This window comes from Castor canadensis, chromosome 19 (assembly GCF_047511655.1).
Source record: "Castor canadensis chromosome 19, mCasCan1.hap1v2, whole genome shotgun sequence".
NCBI classification, from domain to species: Eukaryota; Metazoa; Chordata; class Mammalia; order Rodentia; family Castoridae; genus Castor; species Castor canadensis.
The window spans coordinates 37,709,052-37,735,274 of NC_133404.1; the positions used below are offsets into that span (position 1 = coordinate 37,709,052).

General features: G+C 41.8%; 1 protein-coding gene across 8 annotated transcripts in view; it reads right to left on the reverse strand.

Moving 5' to 3' along the window:
• The window catches only part of Sv2b (synaptic vesicle glycoprotein 2B), a 180,320-nt gene that overhangs the window by 50,842 nt on the left and 103,255 nt on the right, over positions 1-26,223 (reverse strand). For all 8 annotated transcript variants that reach the window (XM_020154402.2, XM_074062054.1, XM_074062047.1 and 5 more), the window contains one exon: positions 15,968-16,817. In XM_020154402.2, coding sequence (XP_020009991.1) covers positions 15,968-16,508 — 541 coding nt within the window. In that variant the 5' untranslated portion in view covers positions 16,509-16,817. The remainder of the gene's footprint in view (positions 1-15,967; positions 16,818-26,223) is intronic.

Sequence of the window (26,223 nt, forward strand, 5' to 3'; positions counted from 1 at the left end):
TAAAGGGCAGGATGATGAAGAACCCAGCAGTAGACCATGAAAAGGAGCACCCAGCGGGCCAAGCAGGAAAGTGGACACAGCAATGGCTGAGAAGTCCAACAGAGAAAGTGTGTCAAGGAAGCAGGAGTGGCCACTTGCCACAGGTTAGAACATCTGAGAACTGACATCTGACCATTGGATTGAGCGAGTAGAGGTCACTAGTGGCCTTGGTCAAGAACACGTTCATAACCAGGTAGTGTGGTGCATGTCTATAATTCCAGCTATTCAGGAGCAGGCAGGAAGATCATGAGTTTGAGGCCAGCCCTAGCAAAATGCCTCTCCCAAAAACAAAATACAAAGAAAAGAGGTAGGGGCATCGCTCAAGTAGTAGAGCCCTTGTCTAGCATGCACAGGCCCTGGGCTCAATACCTACTACTGCAAGAAAAGAACAGGCTTTTAAAGAGATGAGGACTAAATCCTGAAAGAGGAACTGAGTTCCTAGCCTGAGAGGCTAGGAAGTGGAGAATAGTGGATGAGTTGTTAAACAGCCATCAATGACGGTGAAAGAAAAAGGAAGGATGGTGGCTGGCAGTACAAGTACTTCTGGAAGTTCCTGCTCATGAATTTAGTTCTTGATCATGACTCACGGGGCCATTGGTTAACGCTGTGTGTTTCTCACCAGCCACACTCAGCGAAAAGGCACAGGGACTGACTGATGCAGATAGATGACACTAGGGCTGGATAACTCAGTAAGAAGTGAGGCACAAAGAAATCAGGGGTGTGTTCAGAGAGCGACTACAGTTCTGGACCATGAAATTTAAGTCCGTGAAGATAAGAGGGCAATAAGAGAGAGTTTCATCGAAATGCTCTTGGATGGAAGGTAAAGCAATTGAGGGGCCAGGATATTGGAAAAATAATTATTGAAATCAACAAGACTTATAACAGAACTCTGTTGGAATGTGGCAGTGAACTTGGGATTCAAATTTTCCAGGAATGAGAGGGTTTAGTAAATGACTGTTACATGAATTTGTAGGAAAAGATACACTCTGATGACAAGGGATGCAAATATGGTATTTTTTTAGTGAGGAGAGAGAAAGGAGAGAGAGAGAGAATAGTCTGGCCGTGTCAGTGAGGAGCAATAGTACTGGGACTGCATCGCTAAATAATATCCTCAGAGGAGAACAAGTTTCATTCCCAATCAGAAGGTACATGGCATCAGAGAGAAGCTTAAGGGGGAAAAAGTCATGGGACTCTCATGGTGACTAACAAAGACAAGCAAAATAAATTAGTCCTGATTTTGGTGACAAGGCTATAGGACTGTAGAGAAAGAAATGTTGCAGGGTGGGGTCCTATCAAGAATACATTGACCTGGGCATCGTGATGCATCCCTGTAATCCCAGATACGCTGGAGGTGGAGATAGGAGGATTGTGGTTTAAAGCCAGCCAGGGTAAAACAGTTAGCAAGACCCTGTCTAAGAAAAGAAAAAAACTGGATATGGGAGGCACATGATCGTAACCTCAGTTACTTGGGAGGCAGAGGTAGAAGAATCATGAGTTTGAGGCCAGTCCAGTTTGTTTGAAAAACAAACTAAATAAAGCAAAAAGAGCTAGCGACATGGCTCAAGTGACAGAGTGCTTGAGGCCCTGAGTTCAAACCCCATACCATCTAAAAAAAAAAATGAGTTCAAGAATTCCCATCACTCCTATCAGTGAAGGAATGAAAGATGGAGGAGGTCATCTTGTTTATTATGTTTCTGTATTAAAATGTTTGCTCCATCAGGGGAGGGACTTGTGTATCTTGTTTATCAAGAAGCTAGTGAAGAAAGAGTTGATTCCTTGAAGAGTTATTGAATAAAATAGATAAATAAAAAATTACAAGCATGAACTCACTTTATGTGATGAGTCTTTTATGTGCATAATTTAATCCTCACAATAGTTTTATGAGGTAGGCACTGATAATATCTTAATTTTATAGATTAAAAAACTAAGTTTCAGAGAGCTGAAATGACTTGTCTAGGATGGTAAAAACAGCTGTGTAGCCAAGCTATTAATTCAAGTCTATTTTTTTTTTTTGGCAGCACTGGGGTTTGAACTCAGGGCCTCACACTTACTAGGCAGGTGGTCTTACAACTTGAGTTACTCCACCAGCCCTTTCTTTGTGATGGATTTTTTTCAAAACAGAGTCTCACAAACTGACCAGGCTGGCTTCGAACTGTGATCCTCCTGATCTCTGCTTCCTGAGTAGCTAGGACTACTAGTGTGAGCCACCTGCCCCCCGGATAAGTCCATCTTTAATAAACTCTTGAATGTGGTAGATACTGTTGATCAAATTCCCAGAAGCTTTTTTCTCTCTTCTTCTTTGTTAGGGAAGCCATGTTTCTTACTCAGATACTAAAATGTGTTCAGAAAAATTGCCCTACGAACCCACTCAACCCTAGGGGATGAGTCATAGTTCATTTAAGATGGTCATCTTCAACCAGTTCTTCTGGTCAGTGATTAATCCAGAAAGAGTAATAAGACATGGGATGACCTCTTCCAGAGAGGATTCTGGGAAATATTTTCAAACCTACTTAAAGAGAGAACATTGCAGAAGAGCACTTTCTTGTCACCATCCCTCTCCCTCCCTTCTGAGAAAGCCATTATTGGGGAGGGACAGAAAACTTAAAGTGGCAATCTTGTAACCTTAATAAAAAGGGAAAGAGAAGCACCAGTGATGCCAGCCTCACACCCTGACATCAGCAGGTCATTGAACCAACCCTGGAATCACCTACATTTAGGATTCTTGACCAGAAAATAAAATACATCTTTATAATTCAAAGCCATTGTTAACAGAAATCCAATTCATCCCCTGGACAAACTGCCTCCTAGAAAAAATAAAAGATCATATGATTGATTTATGTAGTCCATCCTTAAAAGACAAAGGCAAGATGACTTGGTATAAAAAGTTCTGTGCCAGTAGCTAGGAGATCCAAGTCCTAATCTCAGAACATATGACCTTGACCAAGTTGCTTCCTCTGGAGCTCAGTTTCCTCAAGCCAGAAATAAAGGGCTTGCCTAAAGTTCTCCATCCCTTTTACTTCTAATGGTTCTATAGTATTGTAACTCAGGCCATAAATCTTATAATCTGCTGTCATATCTCCTTTCAAGGATAAGATTGCCCTATCTAAAGACCTAAGTAGAGGTGAGACAGAGAGGCCAAGGAAAGGATATGCCTTCTTTGCGTTATTATCTGCACACACCCAGCAGAGATTAATGTGTGCCTCTGAGTCAGCAAAATCTCCAGCAGAAGCAGAAAACGCTCACTCTGCACTTTTGGGCAGCTAGGGGCCAGCCCACATGCAGACAGGGTGCCCATATTCAGTTTGTTCAGTGGAGGCAAGTCAGAGGCTGTTACATTTCCAGAACTATCGACTGCCCTTTCCCTCGTCCCCTGCTCTTATCTCTCACTTGCCAGTCTCCTTCCCTGGAAACTAGATCAATCTTCTGCAAGGTGAAAATCAGCTCATCTGGGTTTGTCCTGCTCTACGTTTCTAAATAAAGAGGGAGTTTACACCCATCAGCCGACACGGGGCCATTTTAGCGGTGTGATCATGGAACTCTACCCAGGACCTGAGGGCTCTCTATCTGACATGATTGCTGGAGGAGGGAGTGTGGAGGAGTCTTTTGTGCCTCTGCTGCTCTGGTCTACACTGGCGACAGATGGGGCCTTGGGACACTATTCACAGCCCAACTCAGCAGGATGGCAGTGTTACTCTTCCCCTTACCAGGCAGTCTATTCTGGGCTGACACTCTATGTCTCAGGGATTACTGAAGATCTTGGCAGTGTCCCTGGTCCCCTTGTGACTGCCACACCCTCTAGTCTATAGAGATGGTCTGTCATGAATTCCAGTGCTCTGCTGGAGGGCCAGCACCAGTTTACACATGTTACTTATCGGAACAATGCATTTTTGCACAAAAGGTTGTTCAAGACGAGATATGTTATGGCACCTGGAAAGTCTTGTATGAATGGTACAGCAAGGTAAAAGAGAAATAAAAGGCACATATATAAGATCTGTCACCAACATGTCTTAACAATTGAACTGAATCTTTTTCTCTACTGAAATGATACTTTCATACTTATAAAGAGGTTATTAGTATTTATTTTAAAGGTGCTACATTTAATTTTCTTTGCTATACAATTGAGATGCTTGTGCCCCACTTAAGAACAGCAAGGATTTTTTTAAACAACCTGCACTTAATGTGAAATTAACAGATAAGGGATATTGGGACTATTTGATATAAGAATTTTGTGTGCAACTTTTGTGTGCAGCCATTAAAATATTCTCTGTTCTGTGAAAAATAAAAATTACTTTGACCTCTTAGGGCTTACATTTTCTCACCTGTAAAATAGTGAAGACCTTGCAGGTTTTAATAAGGTTTAGAAATGCCATGTACAAAATACCAAGATGCAGAATGGATGCAATGAAAGAAACCATCAAATAATAAGTCTTGGTGGTTGTGTTACACTTTCTATAATTTGCTTTTAAGTTAAAAGAAAGATAACAGAGGTTGTCCCACACACTGGAAAATCGTGGACTCTTTAGCATCAGTTCCTTTTCTCTTGAATAAGAACTCTGCACATGATAAAATAAACCTTCTCACTTCATTAGTATGAAGCAACCCATGGTGAAAACGTATAGCAATGAACAGAGCACAGGGCAAGAAAACTTCATTAGGGACCAGAGCTAAGCATTCATCACTAAGGTCTCCAAGCAACACTGCCCATCATGGAAACTGTGGATTAATACTCTGTTCATCTTACTGGATTATTTAAAGATCAAATAACAATGTCCAGGAAAACTGACAATCTGTAAAGCTCTGTACATAATTTTCAGGGGCAACTCCAATTGATCATGCCAGTCATGATATGTAAATATAAAAACCGTCACTGAAAACAAGAAGCAAGCCACGTGAGAACAGTTCCTAAGCTTATATGGCACATAAGCAAACACCCTGGCTTCTCTGTGCTTCTACCGCCAGAGTCTCTGTGTGAACTTCTGACTCTCTATGTGACTGCACAGCAGACTCCCCATTATGCCCACAACCAGCCTGTAGTTTTCTGACTTAACTCTTCTGAAGCCGGCTCTGCACAGCTTCTCAGGTAATTCTAATGGGAAGTCATGGCTGAGAATACTCCTCGCCAGCAGTGGTTCTCAATTGGAAGTGATTTTTGTCCCCCTCTTCCCTTGGGGACATTTGTCAACGTCTGGAGACATTTTTGATTGTCACAACTGGGAGCAGAGTATCATGGTCACCTAGTTGGTAGAGACTGGAGACGCTGCTAAGTACCCCCAGTGAACAAGACAAACCCCCAGAACAAGGAATTTTCCAACCCCAAAGTCAGAAGACAGCCAGGAGATAACTCAACTACACAAAATGACTCTCCTGTCATCAGGAGATGGAATCTATTGTCCTATCCTTGAAATTGAACATGCTTTCATGACTGCCAAAACAAACAGAATGCAGGGAAATGACCGTACTTGACTTCTGAGGCTAGGTCACTAAGGCGATATGGCCTCTTCGTGTGTTTTTCTCTTGGGAGCTGCACCACGGAAGCCTTGAACTGACAAGTGTGAAATCTAGCTACCTTGAAGCTGGCACACAGGAAAGATCACCTGTAGAGGTCACACAGACACAGAGAGAGATGCCTAAAAGGAGTCCCAGCGGTCTGCACTTTCCCAGTGTGGGCAGCAAAGTCAGAACGAACCTTCTGAGGATTCCAGCTGCCACCTTCCAGCTGCTCCAAGTAGAGCAGAGGCCATGTGTCCACCCAGACTGTGGACACATGAGCCATGTAAATGGTGTGGGGGTTTTGATTCTATAGGGACAATATGTTTATTTGTTTGTTTGCTATGGTGAAGGCCCTGAGTTCAAGCCCCAGTACTGCAAAAAAAAAAAAAGAATCATACTGGGCCACCAAGTGCAATGCTTGCATATACTCATTCAAAGAGTGAGGAGCGATATTCACAACCCCCACCCAACACTACAGCCTTCTGTCCACACCCAGTAACTATGCCAGTTCACTTATCATTCTTCCCATTCATGCTTGTTGAGTTTTCATGATCTGAAGGTCGTATTTTCAAACATGCAGATTAAAAGCATTCTGGGTCTTTTTTCTCTTTTTTGGGGGGGGGTTTGAACTCAGGGCTCCACCACTTGAGCCACATCCAAGCTCTTTTTGCTTTATCTTATTCTTCATATAAGGTCTTGCTTTTTGCCCAAGCTGGCCTGGAAGACAATTCTTCCATATAGCTGGGATGACAGGTGCACACCCCAACACCTAGCTTTTTATTGGTTGAAATGGGATCACTTGAACTTTTTTGCTGACCTCGAAACATGATCCTCTCAATCTCTACCTCCTGAGCAGGATTATTGTCTGGAGCCACCAGGCCCAGACCCTCTGAGTCTTGGGTTTTTTTTTAATGCCTGATGAAATTTTCTAAGGTGAGACTAAATATAAAAATGTAGATGAATCCACATAAATAAATAAAATATTTTATTCCAACAATTAGTAAATCAATGGTCACTAAACATCTTTTATTTACAAGGCCTTCTAGGAGTGTGTATATAACTGTGGAGAAAACCAAAAATCCTTAAGTTTTTCAACTTAAAGATGTCTTAAGTTGATATCCTTGCCCAAATATAAAACTAAAACATAGTGAAACCAAAGCATTAGGTCTCACCGTTAGCTCAGAGGAGCAGGATGAATGATGGCTGAGTACCTACTGCATGCAAATCCTGAGTTGGATGGTTAGCATGGGTATCTTCATTTAATTCTCCTCAAAATTCTGGGAGCCAAAAATCACCCTCTTTACCCACATGGCTCTCTCCTCTCCCCTCCTCCACTCCCCTCCCCTCTCTTCTCGTTTCTCCTCTCCTTTTCTTATTGTTCTTCTTCTTCTTCCTCTTCTTCATCATGTTCTCCTCCTCCTCTCCTTCTCTCTCTCTATTACTCTATCTCTCTCTCCCTCCCTCTCTCTCTCTCTCCTCTCTTTCTCTCTCTTTGCTCCCTCCCTCTCCAGACAATGCCCTTTACTCCCAGTAAGACTAAATCTACAAACACAAGCTTCAAGCTTCAAGTATCTTCTTCAATCTTTTTCAAAATCTAAGAAATTACCCAGAAACTGTAAGCTTTAACAAGAATTTAATAATTTGAAGTTATTGACACAGCACTTTTGAGACTGTGGTAATGGGCTCTGTCCTTCAATATAGGAATAAATAAAAAGGCACAAAAAATAGCTGTAGACAAGTGGGAAAGCATCTCACTCAAAACTAAATCCACACTTAATCTGTATCCTATATCATAAAAATTGAGTGTTTTGTTTGTAAAATCTCTTACATTTCTTTAAAACCCCAATGGTTAATTGTGAAATAACCCTTAATCTTGAGACCAACATTCTTGGGTTTCGCTTGTTGGTTTTTTTTGGTTGTTTCGTTTGGTGGTTGGTTGAATAAGAAATCATTTCTGTTCATCTTATGTTAGTTACGGAAAACTGAATTGACTCATCAGCTTTGTAACAGTCAACTCTCTGACCATGAATTCACTGAGTTTTTTTAGTGTTTTGTTTTTGTGGGACTGGAGTTTTGAACTCAGGGATTTGCACTTGCACAGCAGGCAATCTACCACTTGAGCCACACCTCCAGTTTGTGAGAAAGGGTCTCACAAACTATTTGCCCTGGCCAGCCTTGATCCACAATCTTCCCAATCTTAGCCTCACAAGTAGCTAGGATTACAGGCAGGAGCCACCAGTGCCCTGCAAATTCACCAATTTTGTAAGAAACAATAAAAATTTTCAATTTCTTGAAGTTAAGAAGGGTTTTCTTCCTTGCATAAATTGTACAAGAAAATAATGTCACGTATAGATGAATTATTGCAAGTCCTGTATTAAAGTCTCAATTTTTCAGAACATTCAAACAGTGTCTCAAATAACCTTCTTTCAGGTCTCCCACAGCTATGAAGAATGGACAACCCATTCTTCACAAATGTGAGGATTCTGCCAGTCACTAGAATGTCTGTGCATATTGTGCACTACAGAACTGGAGAATAAAAAAAAAATCACAGGTCACCAAACCCACTTGCACCCACAGTGATTCAGGTTTGAGCTAAACCTCCACTGATGACCATCTGACCTCCACAAGTCCCTCTTGGTCTAGTGTACCACAGTGAAGCTTTGGCTCTCCCCAAATTATTAGTCTTAGTTCAACCCAACATCAATAATTCCTCCAAAGGCTCCATTATTTCCTTTCTGTCAATGCACAGTCACCCTCATAAAAAGTTGTAGGTCCCTTTGTGACACATTGGAGGAAAGATTAACAGCATAAATTTTTGGTAATTCACTGAGATCATTTTTCAAGGGAACCCAGTGTCCCCTTTATTCAAGGCGTCCTGGGTCTATAAACTGGCTCAAATCTGGGAAAGGGCTGAGGGATCCTGATACTACTTTTATGACTCAAGTTAGACTTGTCCACTTACCTAGGACTTTTCTGCTTACTCAGAGCCAGTAAGAACTTAGTAGACCTCCTACTTATTTCACTCCGAGGAATGTCATAATCCATCAGCCAGTGTCATAGTTCTCTGCAAGTGACAGGATTCTGGTTGTGGCTTTGACTCTGTTGTGCACTACAGTAACCACAACTGCCTTACCTTTGGTGGTTGAGTGCCACCAGTGGGTTCCTGCACTCCAGGATCTAATTACTCCCATTGCACTGAAGTTTTTTATAGTTCTCAGTACAAGGTGTGGAGTAGCAATCACAGAGCCCTTCAAGGTTGCAGGGCTCCCCTCACAAAACTATTTCTCAAACTGTTGGACATCCCAGGATATGTGAGCAGGTGTTACATGACAAGTCCTCTTGAACATTCCAATATCCCTATGCTTTGGAATCTCTTCCGCTATGGTAAACTGGGGGATGTCTGGCATTTCAAGTTCATATACCATAAACATTTTGTTCTGTATTTCAGCCAAACAAACTCTTAGAGCCCTTTCTAACTCCACAAAATACAACATGCAGAATTGCTGTTTAGTAACCCATGCCAATAAATCTGGACTGATCCAACTTTGTGTCCTCCACATTTATCCCATTCCCACCTATGTTCCCCAGGTGTGTAAGTGTGTGTAAATTAGTAAAATCAAGTAGTTCTTTTGCAGTGTAGTATGGGTCATACTTTGTGCCTCATTTGTAGGGAAGCACCTGCTTCAGGGGAGGCCATTACCACTTCCTTTGACAATGTAGGGTCGATCAGATGAGGTGGAGAGACTGCTGATATTGTGTAAGAAGCTTCATCTGAATTTAGGGGCTCAGCACTCCCAATTTCATCAGGGTCTTCCCACAAATCACCATGCCAACTTTCAGGATCCCAATTCCTTCTCAATGCCCTCAGTTCCACAGCAGGCATTCTGCAAGGCTTGGCATTCAGTTTTCATCATAATTCAGCCACTTCCACTCAGAGGACAAGATTTTGGGTTTGGTTTCAGAAATTTCAAGATAGAGAGAAGTGTTCAAATCATTTACACAGCACTTGAGTGGGGAATTCAAAGCTCTGAATTCATCATTTTCCTTCCCAAGTCCAGAACACCTGGAACGAACAGCCAATCTCAACTCGGTATACTCATTAGTCAGGCAGAAATGTTTAACGGTATCATATGCACAGCCACCCAGACCCTTTCCTCTCATAAGTGTGTGATTAGGAATATCCAGTCATTATTCACAATAGCCAAGCTATGAAAATAAGCCAGGTGCCCTACAACTGATGAGTGTATCAAGAAATTGTGGTACATATACACAATGGAGTTTTACTCAATGGCATATCGTTTGAAGGGAATGGAGGCAATTGGAGGACTTCAGGTTAAGTGAAGTAAAGCAGGCTCAGAAACACAAAGGCCACATGTTTTCTCTCATACATGGATGATAGAGCCAAAAGAGAAACATATACACAACAAATAAGCATGATCTATACAAACTCAGATGTAGAACATGTTTGTATTGTTGGAACTATTTTATGGAACTCAGGGAAGGAGGGAAAGGAAAAGAGAATGACAGAGCATCAGTAATATTGTAAAACATAGCATCTGTGAAGGTAGAGGATATAAGGTGTATTGAAATCTGTTGAAAAAGGGACGGGGGAGGTAAAGGAGTAAGGGAGTTTTGGAAAGGGTTGAACAGACCAAAGTAAAGTACACCTACAGTGGGATACATGGAGAAACCCCTTTGAACATCAACTTAAATATTAATAATGAAAGACAGGACTATAAAATAGGTATAGTGTGGTGGGTACTAGTGGAAAGGGGAAAGTGAATAAAGCAGATTAATGTGAGCGTATATGGTTGATGGACTTCACAAACTTATATGAAATAGAACAAAGAAACCTCTTGCAATTGCTTTTTGTGGGGCAAGGAGAGGATTGAGGGGGAGAGAAGATGGGGGTGACCTAACCAACGTACAATGTAAGCCTAATTGGAATTGTCACTATGCATCCCCCCATATAACAAATACGTCCTAATAAAAATTATTTTAAAATAGGAATATCCAGTCATGATATTTTGCATCACCTCTCTAGCATACCACACTAGGGACTATCAGTGTTCTCTTTGCTACTAAAAATAATATCAATAGTGTCTTTAAATCTAATCAGATTAGACAGCCAATTCCAGAAACCCCAGAACCAATTAAAAAAACTGGTCTGTTAGACTCTGTTCCTCTAAAAGCACTCCCAGTACCAGGGTCCCAGGCACAGAGTGATCATCCTAACCACAGGTCTCACGTTACTATTGCTTCCTCAAGGACATTAAATAACGTCATTCAACAGCTTCCATTGCCCGTGGCATGAAGTCCACATTCCTATATACGGAGGTCAGTAAGGGAGCCCTTAGTTTCATTCTACTCTTAAAAAACCCTATGATCTAAAAATGAGAAATAAGAACAACTGAAATAAATCAACCACAAAAGGAATATATGAAAAATACTGGTCATAGATTTCCGCATCAGGTAACTATTGAATATACATTTTCTGCCACATTTTGGGACACAGTGTGGTTCCCCTCCTTTTAGGAGCTGACACACTGAATTTAAGACAAAGGAAAAAGTAGCTAATAAACTAAACGGTCTTCCCTGACTTTCAGCTATCATTTGCATATAAAACAATTAAAAGATAATCTTTCAAGACAAAAGGGTAACACATCCATCTTTGAGATGCTAGGAAAATTCAGTCCACAATTTATGCCAATGAATTCACCCCATCTGACATTGGTTTATGCCCTCTATATAGTTGGCATAGACCCCAGACCCCAAGATCCCGTTAGGCTTTAAATCACTGTCTGAAGCACAGAACTCCCCACATCTTCCCACTGCAGATGGTAAAATAAAGTAGCAGCCAATAAACTACATGCCAAGAGAGGAAACCTGCCAGGAAACCAAAACTCTTCAGACGAACATGGATCTCTTGCCTGTACATGGGGTTCTCTTTCCTTAGGTCATCATGACAGTAGGGAGTAGCCCATTTATAGGGTAAGGAGTAATTTTACAACTTTGGGGAAATATTGGTGTCATTTTACCAAATCCAGGCAGAGGAGGATGTCATTGGTTGGTTTTAAATGTCATCCACGTGAAGTGTCAACCTAGCTGAAGGATGCTGGCTCCAAGTTACCAATAATTCGATGGCATTTGAAAGAACCAAATGGTTTAGCATACCAGGCAGCCAGGCAGCCGTGTACTAAATTCACTTCTTTGAGTGTTTTTTTCCACAAATATCAAAAAATGTAAAAATATCACCTTAAAGGAGATTTTTAGAATGTTGATTCAATCATCAGCCACCTAAAATCATGGTGATTCAGAAGGAAGACTTCAGATTAGTCCAAGGTCACACAGCCATTCAACAGTGGGGCCTCTAACTTGAAAGCCTCCCCTTCTCAGATTCTGTCTCTTACACTTCTTTATTTCTTTCCTATCTGAATAAAAGCAATGCCATTGGATATTGCATTGTCCCGCTTTTATAGTTCATGTGTTAGCCCTATTTCTGCCATTAGAACTAAGCTCTCTGAGTGCCAGGACTTGGTCTGCCTTGCATTGTTATAACTAGAGTCACCCTGAGAACCTAATAATGTTCAATAATGTTTAAAAAAAAAAAAGAATGAAGAAGTGGGCTAGGGATGTAGCTCAGTGGAAGAGCACTCAGTGACAGAGTATGAGGGAGACCTGGGTTCCCTTCCCAGCATGGCAAAAAGAGAAGAAAATGACTGAAGAAGAGTTTGGGGATCAATGGCTGGATTCTAAGCAGGGCTGAGACTTCAGGGCTAGCGATGGGCTCACAAGTCCTTTTTACTCCCCAGGTGAGACAGTTCAAGGTCAGGAATCCACTAAAGCATGATGCCTGACAGAAATACTTACATCTTCTCCAAAACTCAGAAAAATGGGCCAGTAACACCCAAGTATCTTTGCTGCCTGGCCAAGGGACACTTCTTTTATTTTATGAACTGATTCATTCTTTTCCAGGAAGAAAGCCAAGCATCCTATGATTTGAGGCCTAAATTTGAGGGTGAGGAGTCCTCATACTGTGTTCTTTTCCTGGACCATTGACTGGGGATTGACCCTCACAGCATCAGCTCAGAGAATTTTTAAACAAAGAGATAGGAAAGGGGAAAAGAGACTGCACTCGGTTAGTTAGTGTTGAAATACAAAGCATCTTTTCTACAGCTAAGGTAGAGCAGCTTGACCTTCAAAGTTTCCAATACATAATTTTGGCTGAAAGAAATGTGCAAAGTCATCAGAGAAAATCCGGTCCTGAGCTTGGGTGGTTCATTGTGATCAAACAGTCAGATTACTACTAATAGCAACTTCAGTCAACAATAATAATGATGAAATATCTTGAACCCCTCTGACATGCAGGCACTAATTCAGCCAAGTTAGTAAGCTCAGTGATTCCTCACAAAACCTCTGGGAAACAGATATCACCATCATCCCTAAGTTTCAGATGAGGAAACTAAGGCACAGAGAAGAACTTTCCTGCAGTCACCATACCCAAGTCTTCAAATCCAACCAACCGGCTCCAGCATCCATATCACCCCATTATCTCACTGCAGTTCTAATTCCCTGTAAATGCTAGAATGGAGATTGTCATAATACTAAATAAATTAATAAATAAGCTGGTTACTCGGAAGGCAAAGATTAGGAGACTCAAGGTTCGAGACCAGCTCGGGTAAGAAGTTAATGAGAGTCCATCTCAACCAAGAAAGCTGGGCATGAAAACATGTGCCTGTACTCCCAGCTATGTAAAAAGCTGAAGTATATCCAGGTCAAGTCTAGCCCAAGTAAAAATGTGAGACCCTACCCAAAAACTAACCAAAGCGAAAAAGGATGGGGGCATGGCTTGAGTGATAACCTGCTTAGCAAGAGTAAGGTCCTGAGTTCAAAACCCCAGTACTGCCAAAACAAAATTAAGTTGTTTAGAAAGCACTGGGTACTGTTGTTTTATTTGCATTATCTTAATTATCACAACAAATGTATTAATGCCCTTAATTATTCCAAAGATGGGAAAACTGAGAGTTAGAGGAATTGTAACTATCTCAAAGTCACTGGCTGATCAATGACAGAGACAGTTGTTAAACTCTAGTGGTTAAATTCCAGTACCCAAAAACTGCTATTCATTGTACCAGGCTCCATTTCTGTCACAAGCAATCTGTGGTGCACCAGCAATCTATGGAGAGAAGTCTGCATGTGGCCTGACCTCTTTTCTATAGACCATACATAGATAAAGACAGTATGACATAGAATAAGGAGCACAGGCTTCAATATCAGACAGACCTGGCATCACACCCCTGCTGAGCACCTCCTATCTGTTGGGTGCTAGATAAGACTCTCTGAATCTATTTCATGATAAGTCTAACCACCAAGGTGATCCTGCAGCTTAGGTGTAGCCTCATGTGGAAATTCTGGCCTCAGAGATACTTGATCCTCCAACTCCCCAGATCCACTTACACACACATTTTCTTGACCACAAAGAAGTCCCACAAGTGCACAGAAGTCCATATTTACTTAAGAGTTATGTCTATCCCTTTTGGACTGAGTCAAAGCATCTTCTAACACTAAGAGCAAAATTGTACAAATGTGAGCTTTTCAGTTCAAAACTATATTCCCTTAACTCCCACCCAACATTCGCCCTGGGAGCTGGCAGGAGCTATAACCATTCTGCAGTTCTGTTAATGAGGTGGCCAGGCACTGTGCTGCCAGAGAGACCAGCAGGGCATGAAATTGTTACTGACATTGCCAGCTAGGACTAACAGGGACCCAGGTTTCAGTTGGGAATACAGCAAAATGAATTAACCTCTTAGAAATGCTCAGATCAGTTGGGAATGGTTTGGTTTGGTTTGGTTTTGAATTTTTGCTTATTTGTTAGTCTTTTTAAGATATCTACTATTCAACAAAAAATGCACCTTACAGAATATATATATTTAAGCTGTACTAAAATTCTGCTGCTTTTTAAAAACTCAATGATATCCTTGCTTGTTAAGTCACTGCTTTTGTTTGTATATACTCAGTCTCTTTTGGTTTCCTAATGGACACGTCTGACTCAGTTCTAATCATTTTAAGTGGCACTATAGTTAAACAGAAATGTATAAAAACAATTTTAAAGCCCCCAGTGACAATATTTTTTGCAAATGCTTGCTTAATATCCTATCCCAATCTTATTTATAGTGACTCTAGATCAGAGGCTGGCAGACTACAACCCACAAGCTATACCTGGCTTACTGCCTATTTTTGTCAATAAAGTTTTATTGAAACACAGTCACATCCATTTGTTTACATGTTGTCTATGGATACTTTTATGCTATAGCAGAAGACTTAAACAGTTGTGACAAAAGCCATCTGGGCCCACAAAATCTAAAATATTTACCATCCAGACCTTTCCAATTTCTTCTCTAATGCAGATGCCGAGGACCAGATGACACAAGGCATTTCATAGTGCTTATCCCTATGGCAATTAAATAATTCATGAAGGCCTTCTTGTCCTGTGATATGTAAATTCTTTGAGAGACAGGGGCTATTTTCTCCCCAGGCCTTATCACAGAGACTCACACAGTGTAGACCAGAACTGTGTACCAATAAGTTGGATAAATGAGCTACAATGTTAGATAGATTTTGAGCTCCCAAGAACCATTAAGTGTTCTTGGTCTTGAATGCTAGCTGAACTCTAAATTGCATAGACTCTAAATTTAGAGAGTGGATATGTTTTAGAGGATGTGTGGTGACCAAGACAAATCCATGAGCAATCATAATATGATGAATTTCTTCCATGTGTCCCCATCCTTTCTCTGACTTTACAAAATCCTCTCTGCCTTAAGCCCTGATATCTGAGTCTTGGCTCTGATGGTGTTAGTCTCCTAACTGACTTGCAAAGCTGGTCCTCTATCCTGCAGAATCCATCTGTGCTTCACAGCATGGTTCCCAGCAGCCTGCAGGGCCCCCGCTGCTGTGTTCAAGTTCATCACTCGTTCCCAAGGCACACAGGAACTCAGCCACTAACACTTAGATACAAGAGAACCTGGAGTACATGCCATTGGACTCTGGAAAGACACAGAAAGATGGACTGGATAGAAAAGACTTCTGTCCAGCTCCTCCCAAAAATGTACTTATCATTTGGACATGGAAGAAAGTTCAATATGAAGAGAGAAATCTGCTCTCAAAGAAGCAACAAGATTTGGGAAACAAAGAGCTCAAGAGTCAAACAGACCTGGGAAGCTCCTGTACTTTCTAGCTGTGTTGACTTGATCCACTTGATTTCTGAGACCCCCCCCAAAAAAAAGATCTTAATGGCAAAATGAGTATAAAATGATAACTTTGCAGGGACACTGATAAATTTAAGGTGTCTAATACTGGCAGGCATTTGTATATATCCTATTTATCCTTCCCTTTCATATTTTTAATGGCACAAGAATGATCTTTGGAAATTTCCACTTACCCAGCATTCCTTTCTTGGAACTGGACAGGCACATGTCCTTCTCTGCACTGGGCAGGGCAAAACTCACCACGAACACCTCCACTCCATCAGCCATCAGGGCCAAACCCAAAACAAAAAAGAGGATCCACTGGAAGCGCCCATGGCCACACTCCTCAATGATGGTCTCATATTGGTGGGCCAACTGCTCCTCATCTTCCATCCTCTCCGCCATCAGGTCTGACTGGCCCCGAAGGCCATCTGCCCTGGAGGGTGCCATCTTGGTCTGCTTGGCTTTGACATCATCCGGATGGGGGATGCCCTGGTACTCGCCCTCATAGATCTCATCCTCCTCATCATGGCCTTCTGTGACATCACTCTGTGCGTCTTCTTCCTGGTTGGATTCATTGCCTCTGTAATAGCCATCACTGGGGGAATAACCCTCATAGTTGTCCTGATACTTGTAGTCACCCATTCCTTGGTTCCTGGACTGCCTAGCTGCCTCTCCAGCTATATCTCTTGCTCCGTGGTAGATGTTTGGGCTGTTCCAATAATGACCATCCATTTATGGTTTAAATGTGGAATATGTTCATGTGACTTCTTGAAAGTCACACCTGTTTTTCTCCTCCTTTGTTTCTCAAATCAAGCAAATTCATGCAAAGACAACCTAAGTTTCCTTTTCCACTCAATGTCTATTAGAGGTCTCTGGAAAGTTTCTAACTCTGGCCTGGTCTCCTTCAATGACCCAGAGGCATTGTTTTGGGAAGTGCTGATTAAAAATGAGTTCAGGTGCTGTCCTTGACAAGGTGCAAACAGTACTTGGCAGCTTGTTTGCTGTCTGATCTGTTCTTCCACTGAAGGTTAAAGTTATCCCCTGAGAAGAGAGATGGGGAACAAAAAAGAAAGTTATGGAAGGCTGAAATTCTGATAAAATGATCTCAGAATTATACCAATATATTTAGCAATATCAATGCTTCATGTACAAGATGGAGGTAACTTTGATTAGACATTTCAATTCATATAAGTTGAATGAGGATTGAATCAGTGGAACTGAAGGGAGAGGGAGGAGGGACCATGGTCAGGGAGGTCCTTTAAGCTCTGATTAATGCATGAAAGGGGTCAAACTGTATGCATGGATGAAGTATAAAGGGGTCGACAGACTTTCAGTACAAGACAATTTTGTGTTACAGATTTCCTCTTTGAGGCTTTAGCAATAGTGGAGGTTATTATAGCTCAATTTCTGTTGTGAAAATGCCAGCCTTTCTAATGCTGGAATGAAATGGCTGGGCAACTTTTCATCTAGAAATGCAGAGCCCAGAAATACCCAGGAGCATTTTCCCTGAGGCCCAGCTTGCTTTTGAGACTCAGCATTATGATTCAAGGGCCACTCTGACCATACATTTGACTTAAGTGGGCAGGAACAGGGGGTCAAAGGCCCATAGCCAAGCAATTTGGGTCTAAAATATGATTCTACAGTGTAATAGGTCTTTCCCAGTCTCAATTTTTTCATCTGTAAAGGGGGGATAACGATAGTGTTCAACTCACAAGGTTATATACAAAGTGCCCCCTTACATATAAACAATATTGACATTCTTGTTGCTTTTTTCTAGTTCTAATCCTGGGAACCAGAAGCCCGTATTACCCAGAGCTAAGGTCCTGTCTTATATTTCAGTTGCAAACACTGGGTCCCTCTGTTGAGTCCAACACCCAATGAACTGTTGCCCTTCCCTAATTATCACCTTAGAATCTCAAGTATCACAGGCTTTGGAACCTTTTTGTAAGGATGCCTATCCTGTCCCAAAATGTGTGGTAAAAATGTGCTACATCCTTATCTTATCCCTAGCTCTGAGAATAAGAGAGAGAGAGAGAGAGAGAGAGAGAGAGAGAGAGAGAGAGAGAGGGAGAGGAAGAGAAAGAGAAGGAGAAAAAGAGAAAGAGAAAGAGGAAGAGGAAGAGGAAGAGAAAGAGAAAGAGGAAGGAAGGAAGGGAGGGAGGAAGAAAAGAAAGAGAGAGGAAGGAAGGAAGGAAGGAAATGTCTTTGTCCAAAGATAACTTGGAATGGGTTAGTAACTCACGATGAAGTCCACTGATGAAGGCCACTGAACTAGGATTAACACAAGGTCCACTGATTCTGAAACTCGTTCTTTCCAGACCCTTATACTTCCAAAAGACTGTTCAGAGGGACTGTAACATTAGAACACCAGGAAGCTTTAAAAATAGATTCCCAGAGCTTGAAGAAGGTCTGGTAGGAGCTCAGATATCTGAGTTTTCACACAGACACCCAGATGGCCCTGAGGCCCCACCTCGCTGAGCATCTCCACAGGGTAAAGGCTGGGCCCCTCCCTCATCTGTTACTCTAATCCAACTTTGCCCAGGTGCCAGACCTCTGATAAGAATTGATGCCAACTTCTCTACACACTTGAACTGCCAGAAACCCACTCCCCACTTCAAACCACAAGCCATCAATCCTTTCAGGCCTCCCTATCACTCCTGAAATCCACTGTCCATTTCCCATGCTTAGAAGATGTCACCTCACAAAGAACCAGACACACTTGGACAAGTCATGGATGCTGAATTCCTCTCCCTGCCTACAGCTATTCACAGATCTTTAGTCCCACACCTGCCTCTTGGTGTTCTTTCCTTGCCCTCAACCTTGGATAGAATCCAGCTCTACAAATCATCCGACCCCCAAAATACAATGCATTCCTCCTGGAAGGATGCCAGAGATCTCAGACTCAGGATGGGCCAGACCACTCAGAGTACAGGGTAGGGACCCATTAGAAATGCAACTCCCAGGGCCCCTCCCCCAAAGACACTGCACCTGGAGAGTGGGACTGGGACCTGGACATTTGCACTTTCCATCAACACCACAGAGAATCCAGGAGACTGCACTTTGAGAAACAGTGCTGAAGAAGCCAGCAAGAAATATTTACCAAGAATAATTCTCACTCTACCCTTTCAGAATTTTCACCTTCCCCAGTAAACAAACTAATATTAGACCATGCTAGCTTGGATCATGTCAGATTAATATTCTAAATCTATTCGTATTACCTGCATTTAGAGACCACAGGAGGAATACGAATCATATGCAAACAGCCTGAGAGTTTGCAGAGTGCTATGAAACGGAGAAGGAAAGCTAGCTGCCTGAGGTCTGGTGTGTCATTTCCATTCTGGGCGCCCTACTAAAATGTCAGGAGCCAGAAACGATAAATTTGCAATTCCAAAAGCACATGCGAGAAGCACCACGTTGGACAAAGTTTCTAGGACAGGGTCTTCACAAAGGTTAAGATGAGGTCACTCAGGTGGTCCTAATTCAGTATGACTGTGTCCTTATAAAAAGGGGAAATTTGATTTGGTGTGGTGGGGCATGCCTGTAATCCTAACTACGCAGCTGCCTGGAAGGCAGAAATAGGAGGAATGCAGTCTGAGACCAGCCCAGGCAAAAAACAGGAGCCATATCTAAAAAACAACTAAAGCAAAAAGGGCTGGGGAGTAGCTTAAGTGGTAGAGAGCCTGCCTAGCAAGCACAGGCCCTGAGTTCAAACTTCAGTACCACCCCCCAAAAGAAGGAAGGGCTGGGGGAATCTGGACATTGAGATGGATATTCATGGTGGGAAGGCGATGTGCAGAGCCAGGCAGAGTATCATCTACAACCCAAAGAAGGTCTGAGGCCACCAGCAGCTGGAAGACAGGCCTGGAACAGATCCTCCCTCATAGCGCTCAAAAGGAAGCAACCTGGTAACACCTTGACTGTGGACCCCTAAGCACCTCCAGACCTGCAAAACTACCAAACTCTCTTGTTCAAGCCACCTGATTTGTAGCATTTGTCACGGCAGCTCTAGGAACAAACACCTTCAACAACCCTAAACAGCAATGGAGAAACACCCATAAGAGCCACTGTAACTAATTAATCACTAAGGCAAGTGCTTTGCAAGCACACCTCAATTACGCTCATGTTTCACCAATAGTGAAATAAAATTCTTCTCTCCATTTCACAGATAGAGAAACTGAGGACTGGGAGAATTAAAGAATGGAGGTAAGTCAAGGTCACATGCTGAGTTGCCAGCAGAGCTAAGTTTGGAATCTGGCTCTAGTCTCCTAAGTTAGGGTTTGTCGGCTCATCCTCAACAAGTGTTTTCCAAAGTCTTTGGTGCTTGGGTAGTAGAGTAAATATGGCATGACTTGATCCTCATTCTCAAGAGGTCTACCATTTGTGAGAAAATCAGATTAAAATAACATAAAGTAGAAAGCAGTAATAAAACTTAAATCTTAATTATTAATAATTCATGTATTCAAAATTTGCCTTGTGGCTCTATTCTGCACTACATTTATTATACATTTTATCTCTTTCAGCCACACAACAACCCTATCCGGCAGAACTATTATTACCTCACTTTACAGGAAATAAAAAGGTAGGTAGGTGACCAGAGCTGCAGAAATAGGTCCTTTAAGAGGCTGCAGAGGAGAGAGTGGTTACTGTGGGCTGGGATCTACTGACATAGCACCCTGGAGGTAGGAGGCACGTTCAAGGGCAGGGAAGGACTCAGAGAAGCAGCTAATGGGCAGGAAGGCACCACAAGCTGAAGAAGGACAAGGATGAGCAAAGGCTTGGAAGTGGGAAGGGCTTTGCTTGCTTTGGAAGCAGTGACAAGCCAGTTGGCCAACAGCAGATGAACCAGCAGGGGAAGTGTGGGAGGTTGGAGGGGAAATAAATCCAGGTCAGTCTGAATGCCCCACTCAGGATTCTGAGTTTCCTTCCAGCAAGGGAAGCCAGTGAAGGCAGTTAAAGAAGTGAGAGAAGTGTGCAGAGCTGGGACACTTCTCTGGTAGAGATGTGAGTCCCCAGAAAACCTTGGGACTGTGAAACCAGAGAGAAGTGTGGTGTGTGTGTGTGTGTTAATAGTCAAGAGGTGAGATGATGCTGGACAAAGGTACAAGCCATGGGACTGGAAGGACAGACACAAGAGGAAGAAGTGGGACACTTCCCATCAGGTGAGAGGAGCCAGGATGACTAGAACAATGACAGCTCTAAACAGTCACATCGTAGACTGGGAATTTCTCCAGCACCCTATAATTTCTGTGTAATTAAGAAAAACAAAATCTTTCCTCAGATGGATCTGCCCTTTTGGTGATGGTGAGGTATGTAACAAAGACTCTGGTGTCAGAGGGTCCCAGTTCAAATCCTGACTCTGCCACTTCCAGCTACTAGTATACAAACTGCTAACCACTCTGTGCCTCTGTTCCCTTATCTGTTAAAATGGTTATAGTAACAGTACCTGGGAAGTAGAGTCCTTGTGAGGATTCACTGAGAAAATGAGCATGGTACCTGATAGACACTGTGTAATCCACACAATTTGATCACATTGTCATTGCTGTCATTATGATTATTATCTGACTCAGTTATTGATAATTAAAATGTTGCTAGAATCTCAGCTTGAGCCCAGCCTTGTTCCCCATGAGATTTGGGGTCCATCTGGGCTGGGCGAGGGAACCAAGGACTCAAAAGAACAAAGTGAAATTTAGTTATTCATGAAAACAGCTGCCTCTCAAGTATATCCTAGTGCTAATCTCTTACATGTCTTCCTTTAATTCTTATAGTCTATTAACCTCTGCGTCTCTGCTGCTCAATTCAAAATCACTGAGCAGTAAATACCTGTTCATAATTAAATATCACAGGGAACAAAGTTAAAACTATTAAGATCAAATGATGTGATGTTACCCTTACCTGTTCTGTACAACATTAGGCCTTAAATGTGTTTATTTAAAAGGAAAAAAAAGAAGATTCCAAGCGCAAATAAATTTGGGAGACTTTACATACTTTACTTGGTACTTCACAATGAGTATCGCTATACTAAAGACAGTGAGAAGACCTGAACAAACATCTGTTTAACACTACAATGAGAGAACAGCCATAACCAACAAGTGCTGGCGTGGATGTGATCAACTAGAACACTTGCGTGGGAGTGTGAAATGGATCCACCACTTTGGAAGACATTTGGGCTGGTTCTTAAAATGTTAAACATACATTTAACAAATAATCCAGCAATCCTAGCCAAGTAAAACCATATGCCTCCTCTAAGACTTGGACGTGAATGTTAATAATGTCATCTGTAACAGTTCCAAACTATAGACAAATCGTGTGTACATCAGCCAATGAATGCAGGAACCAGAAGTGGTATATCATATCCATACAATGGAATACCAATTGACAATAAAAGAAACCAAATTAGACATGCATACATACTCAACTTGGATAAGCTAAATAGCTAATCACAAAAGGTGACATATTACATCATCCCATTTATATGAAATGTCTCCAATAAGCAAATTAGAAGTGAAAGAAAATAGATGAGTGGTTGCCAGGGCCTGTGGTGGGAGTGGATATTGACTGGAAATTAACTTGAGGGAACTTGAAAGGGCAGGAGTGGTGGGAATGACCTACAATTAAATTATAGTGATGACTGTACTTTCACTAAAAACCACTTAAGGGTCGGCAGAGTGGCTCAAGCAATAGAACATCTACCTTCCAAAGCCCTGAGTTCAATTTTCAGTACTGCCCCCCCAAAAAAACTTCAATCGTACCCTTCAATGATTAGATTCCATAGTGTATAATTGAACCTCAATATAGCCGCTGCCACCACCACCACCACCACCAAAAAAAAAAACATTTTTGAACTTGTTGACATCAGTCTTTCCCACAATCATGGACCTCTTTTTTCCCTTGCAACTCTTGTTAACAGCTGCTAAATAACTAAGTTTTGTACCTGGATGCTGTAATCATTCTAGGATTTTGTCCTGTCTTGAAAGACCATTTGGCAAGCACCCTGGAGTCTACCTCTTCCAATAGGAAGAGACAGGGAGCACAGCCTGGTCATGGTCCAGTAGGTCACAGCTGGGGAGAGGAATAATGCTGTAGTCATTCTTCACATCCAGGTAAATCCTGGTGGTGCATCAAGGCTCAGAATGCAGCAGTTTTGGTGTGAGGAAGAGCAGATGGTCCCCCTTAGCAAAGAGAGCAGCATCCGTGGTATCCACTCTGAAAAGTCCAGCACTTGATGGCCACCTCAGCAGGAGTAAGTAGCAACTGTGCCTTCAGCTGCAACCATCCTTGACAAAGATATTCACCCCAATGAGTCAAGGCAGAGGAAGAAAATGCTGGGTACCTTCTAGACACTCTCAGAACTCTTGAAACTTTGGTGGAAATTTTTGAGGGGGGAACTAAGGCACATAGAGGCAAAGTCTGAGAAAATGTTCTTTGAAACCTCACTGTAATCCATTTTACATGAGCAAGAAAAAGGCATATTCAGCAAACTCAGATGGTACTAAAGAGATGCTCACATGTGCCAGTTAGCTTAGTTCAGGATACCCTGCCCAGAATATGGCACCTTGACAGATGAAAAAACAAAATAAGCAAGAAGACATCTGACCTTCCCTCGTCCTGTCTCCCCTGAAGTGAGTCATAAGAGAATTTTCTGACTTTCCTCTACAGTGGGCCATAAAACCTTCATTCCATAGGTACCCACCCTATGCAAGGAGGAAAGGATGCCCTGATCTCTGAAGACAGAAGGACACAGAAGAATCTGAGCAAACAGACCTCATGTTGAGTCCCCCACACACACTTAAAACCATTAGTGCACACCATTTCGTCCTCCAACCACACTCTGCACAGCTCTCCATAGAGCTCCCCTTTCATCTCCATCGCTGAAGGAGTTCCAGAGGTGGCTCCATTTTGGATGAGACAGACATTTTAGAAGCAGACTTGTAAAGAAGCATGAGAAACAACAGGGTTCTTAGAGAGATAATGAATCTCTCACCAAAATAACAAAACGCAGCTGCAAGATGTGGGTCCCAAGGCCAGGACAAGCTGACCAGACAGTCTTGAAATGTTCTGGTCAATAGGAGGGGGACTGGTAAGTAGCCAGGTTCAGCAAGAAATTGACTAGGCACCAACCAATGCCAAGTATAGTTTCAATTTTGGGCCTAAATCAAGCGGAGCCCTATATTACTCTTAGATTCCAGCTTTTCTATGACTTTAGCTTTCCTAAACCCCTCCCATGCTAAGGAGCTTTGCTCTCCTTTCAGTAAACTTTGTGCTTGCTTTACTCTTAACTCCTGGTCCTGTCTTCAATCATCGACTTCATCCAGACATGAATTCAGGATCAACAACCTGGTATAAAAGCCACAGTGTGACCCTGGATGAGTCACTCACCTTCTGAGACCCCCACTCCCCACCTCTCAAGTGAGGACTGGGCTTTAGGATAGTCAAGACCCTCTCCAGCCACCACCTGACTCAATATTTTCTTGTGTATTTGTGAAAATGCTTTGAACCATCTGAGAAATATACAATAACATAAGTATTCTTATTTTAATAGCTAGGATAGTATCTCTTTGGGATTAAGAGCAACATTTACAAACTAAGTAACCTTTTATAGTAATTTGATAGGTCTTTATTCTTCAACATTTAGAATTACACTAAAAGGTCCCCTGGCATTGTGTATATTTCTGTATTACCATATTGTGCTACAATCATCGATGTCTCTTTTTTATGTGTTGCTCTCTGCCAAGAGATTGTGAGAAAGTCCTGAATAGACAAAGCACTGAATTTTTACTTATTTTTTAATCTCTTCCACCAAATACAGGTCCTTAAAAATGTCATTTAGTGCCTAGCTAAAAGCAAGTCAAAAAGATAGCCCATGAGGGCTAGATGTGATGGTGCACACCTGTAATCTCAGCTACTCAGGAAGCATACATAGGAGGATCAAGGTCCAAGACCAGCCCTGTCCAAAAAATGACTAAAGCCCAAAGGGTCGGGGGCATGGCTCAAGTGGTAAAGCACTTGCCTAGAAAGGTTGAGGCCCTGAGTGCAAACCCTAATACTGCCAAAAAAGAAAAGAAAAAAAATGACCCATAAGCCAGCCCTGCCTTTCATTGGATAGATCAGCTGGCTTAACGCTGTGCTTTATTTTATTGAAAAACTAAAACAAAAAGTTCACATCAGCAATGTCCTGAAGAAGCCACCATTACTCAGAACATTTTCTCTCTTTCTTTCTGCTAAAGCCAGCAAGTTCCCAGCTGAGAGGCTGGGGGCCCAGTGTTCTTAGACTGAGATGGCTGAGTTATTTGTTACCAACTTTCTGAGCATAAAATATGTTTTAACCACCTGCGATGCTTCCTGAAATACACTGCTTGATGTTTCTGGGGTAGGTTACATCAACCGTGGGCTGAAATGGGAGCCGGTGTTCTTTGAAGTCTCCAACAATCACTTTTATACTTGCTCCACTTTTTTGTGTGTGTGACGGTGTTGGTTCATTAGCATTATGTTAAAAGAACTTCTCTTGGTGCACTGTGCACAGCAAAACTCACCAAAAAGCTAAATAGGAAGGAAGAGGAGAAAGTATGTTTAATAAGGAGTCATCTAGCTGGGGTGGATTTGGTCAAACGCCATTAGATGCATATTGTAAATATTACAATGAAACCCCTTTGTGTAATTAATTTGTGCTAATAGAAAGTTTAAATAAGTAAAGTATTTCTTTCTTCTTAGCTGAATCACCCATCTATTTTCTACCATGTTGAAACAGAAAGTTACTTTCCAAAGTATGAGAAACAATTATTTATTAAAGAAGAACCAAACCATGCGATTTTTTTTCTGAAGAAAAATAAACAACTACTTTAAAGTAATACTGAATCCTTTATTTAAAGTAATGCCAGAAAATAGTTTCTGCTGGGTATTGGGTGGGGGGAGAGGGAAGGGGCGGAGTGGGTGGTAAGGGAGGGGGTGGGGGCAGTGGGGAGAAATGAACCAATCCTTGTATGCACATATGAATAATAAAAGAAAAATGAAAATAAATAAATAAATAAATAAAGTAATGCCAGACTTAGTTTGAATGTTTCTGAATTTCAAAATACAAAAGCAGTTTGTGGAGAATCACAGCATCAATTTTTTTTCTTTTTCTTTTTTTTGGTGGTACTAGGGGATATTGCCATCACGTCATTTATACTTTTAAACATTGAAACAACATACCTGTTAAACAATAGGGAGTAGGTTAACAAATCTTGACATAAGTATACATTTGTTAACATTGTGGTAGTAAAAAATCATGTTTTGAAGGACTTTTTAAAGAAAAAAATGGAAACAGTCACACCACAATACTGGCTGAAAATGCTAGCTAAATCATATATTCATATCCTTGTATCAATTGGACCCATAATGTTATATAACTATGTATTTAGTTAATGCAAATATCTCTAACATGGTGATCTAAGATATCAGTGTTTGCCTC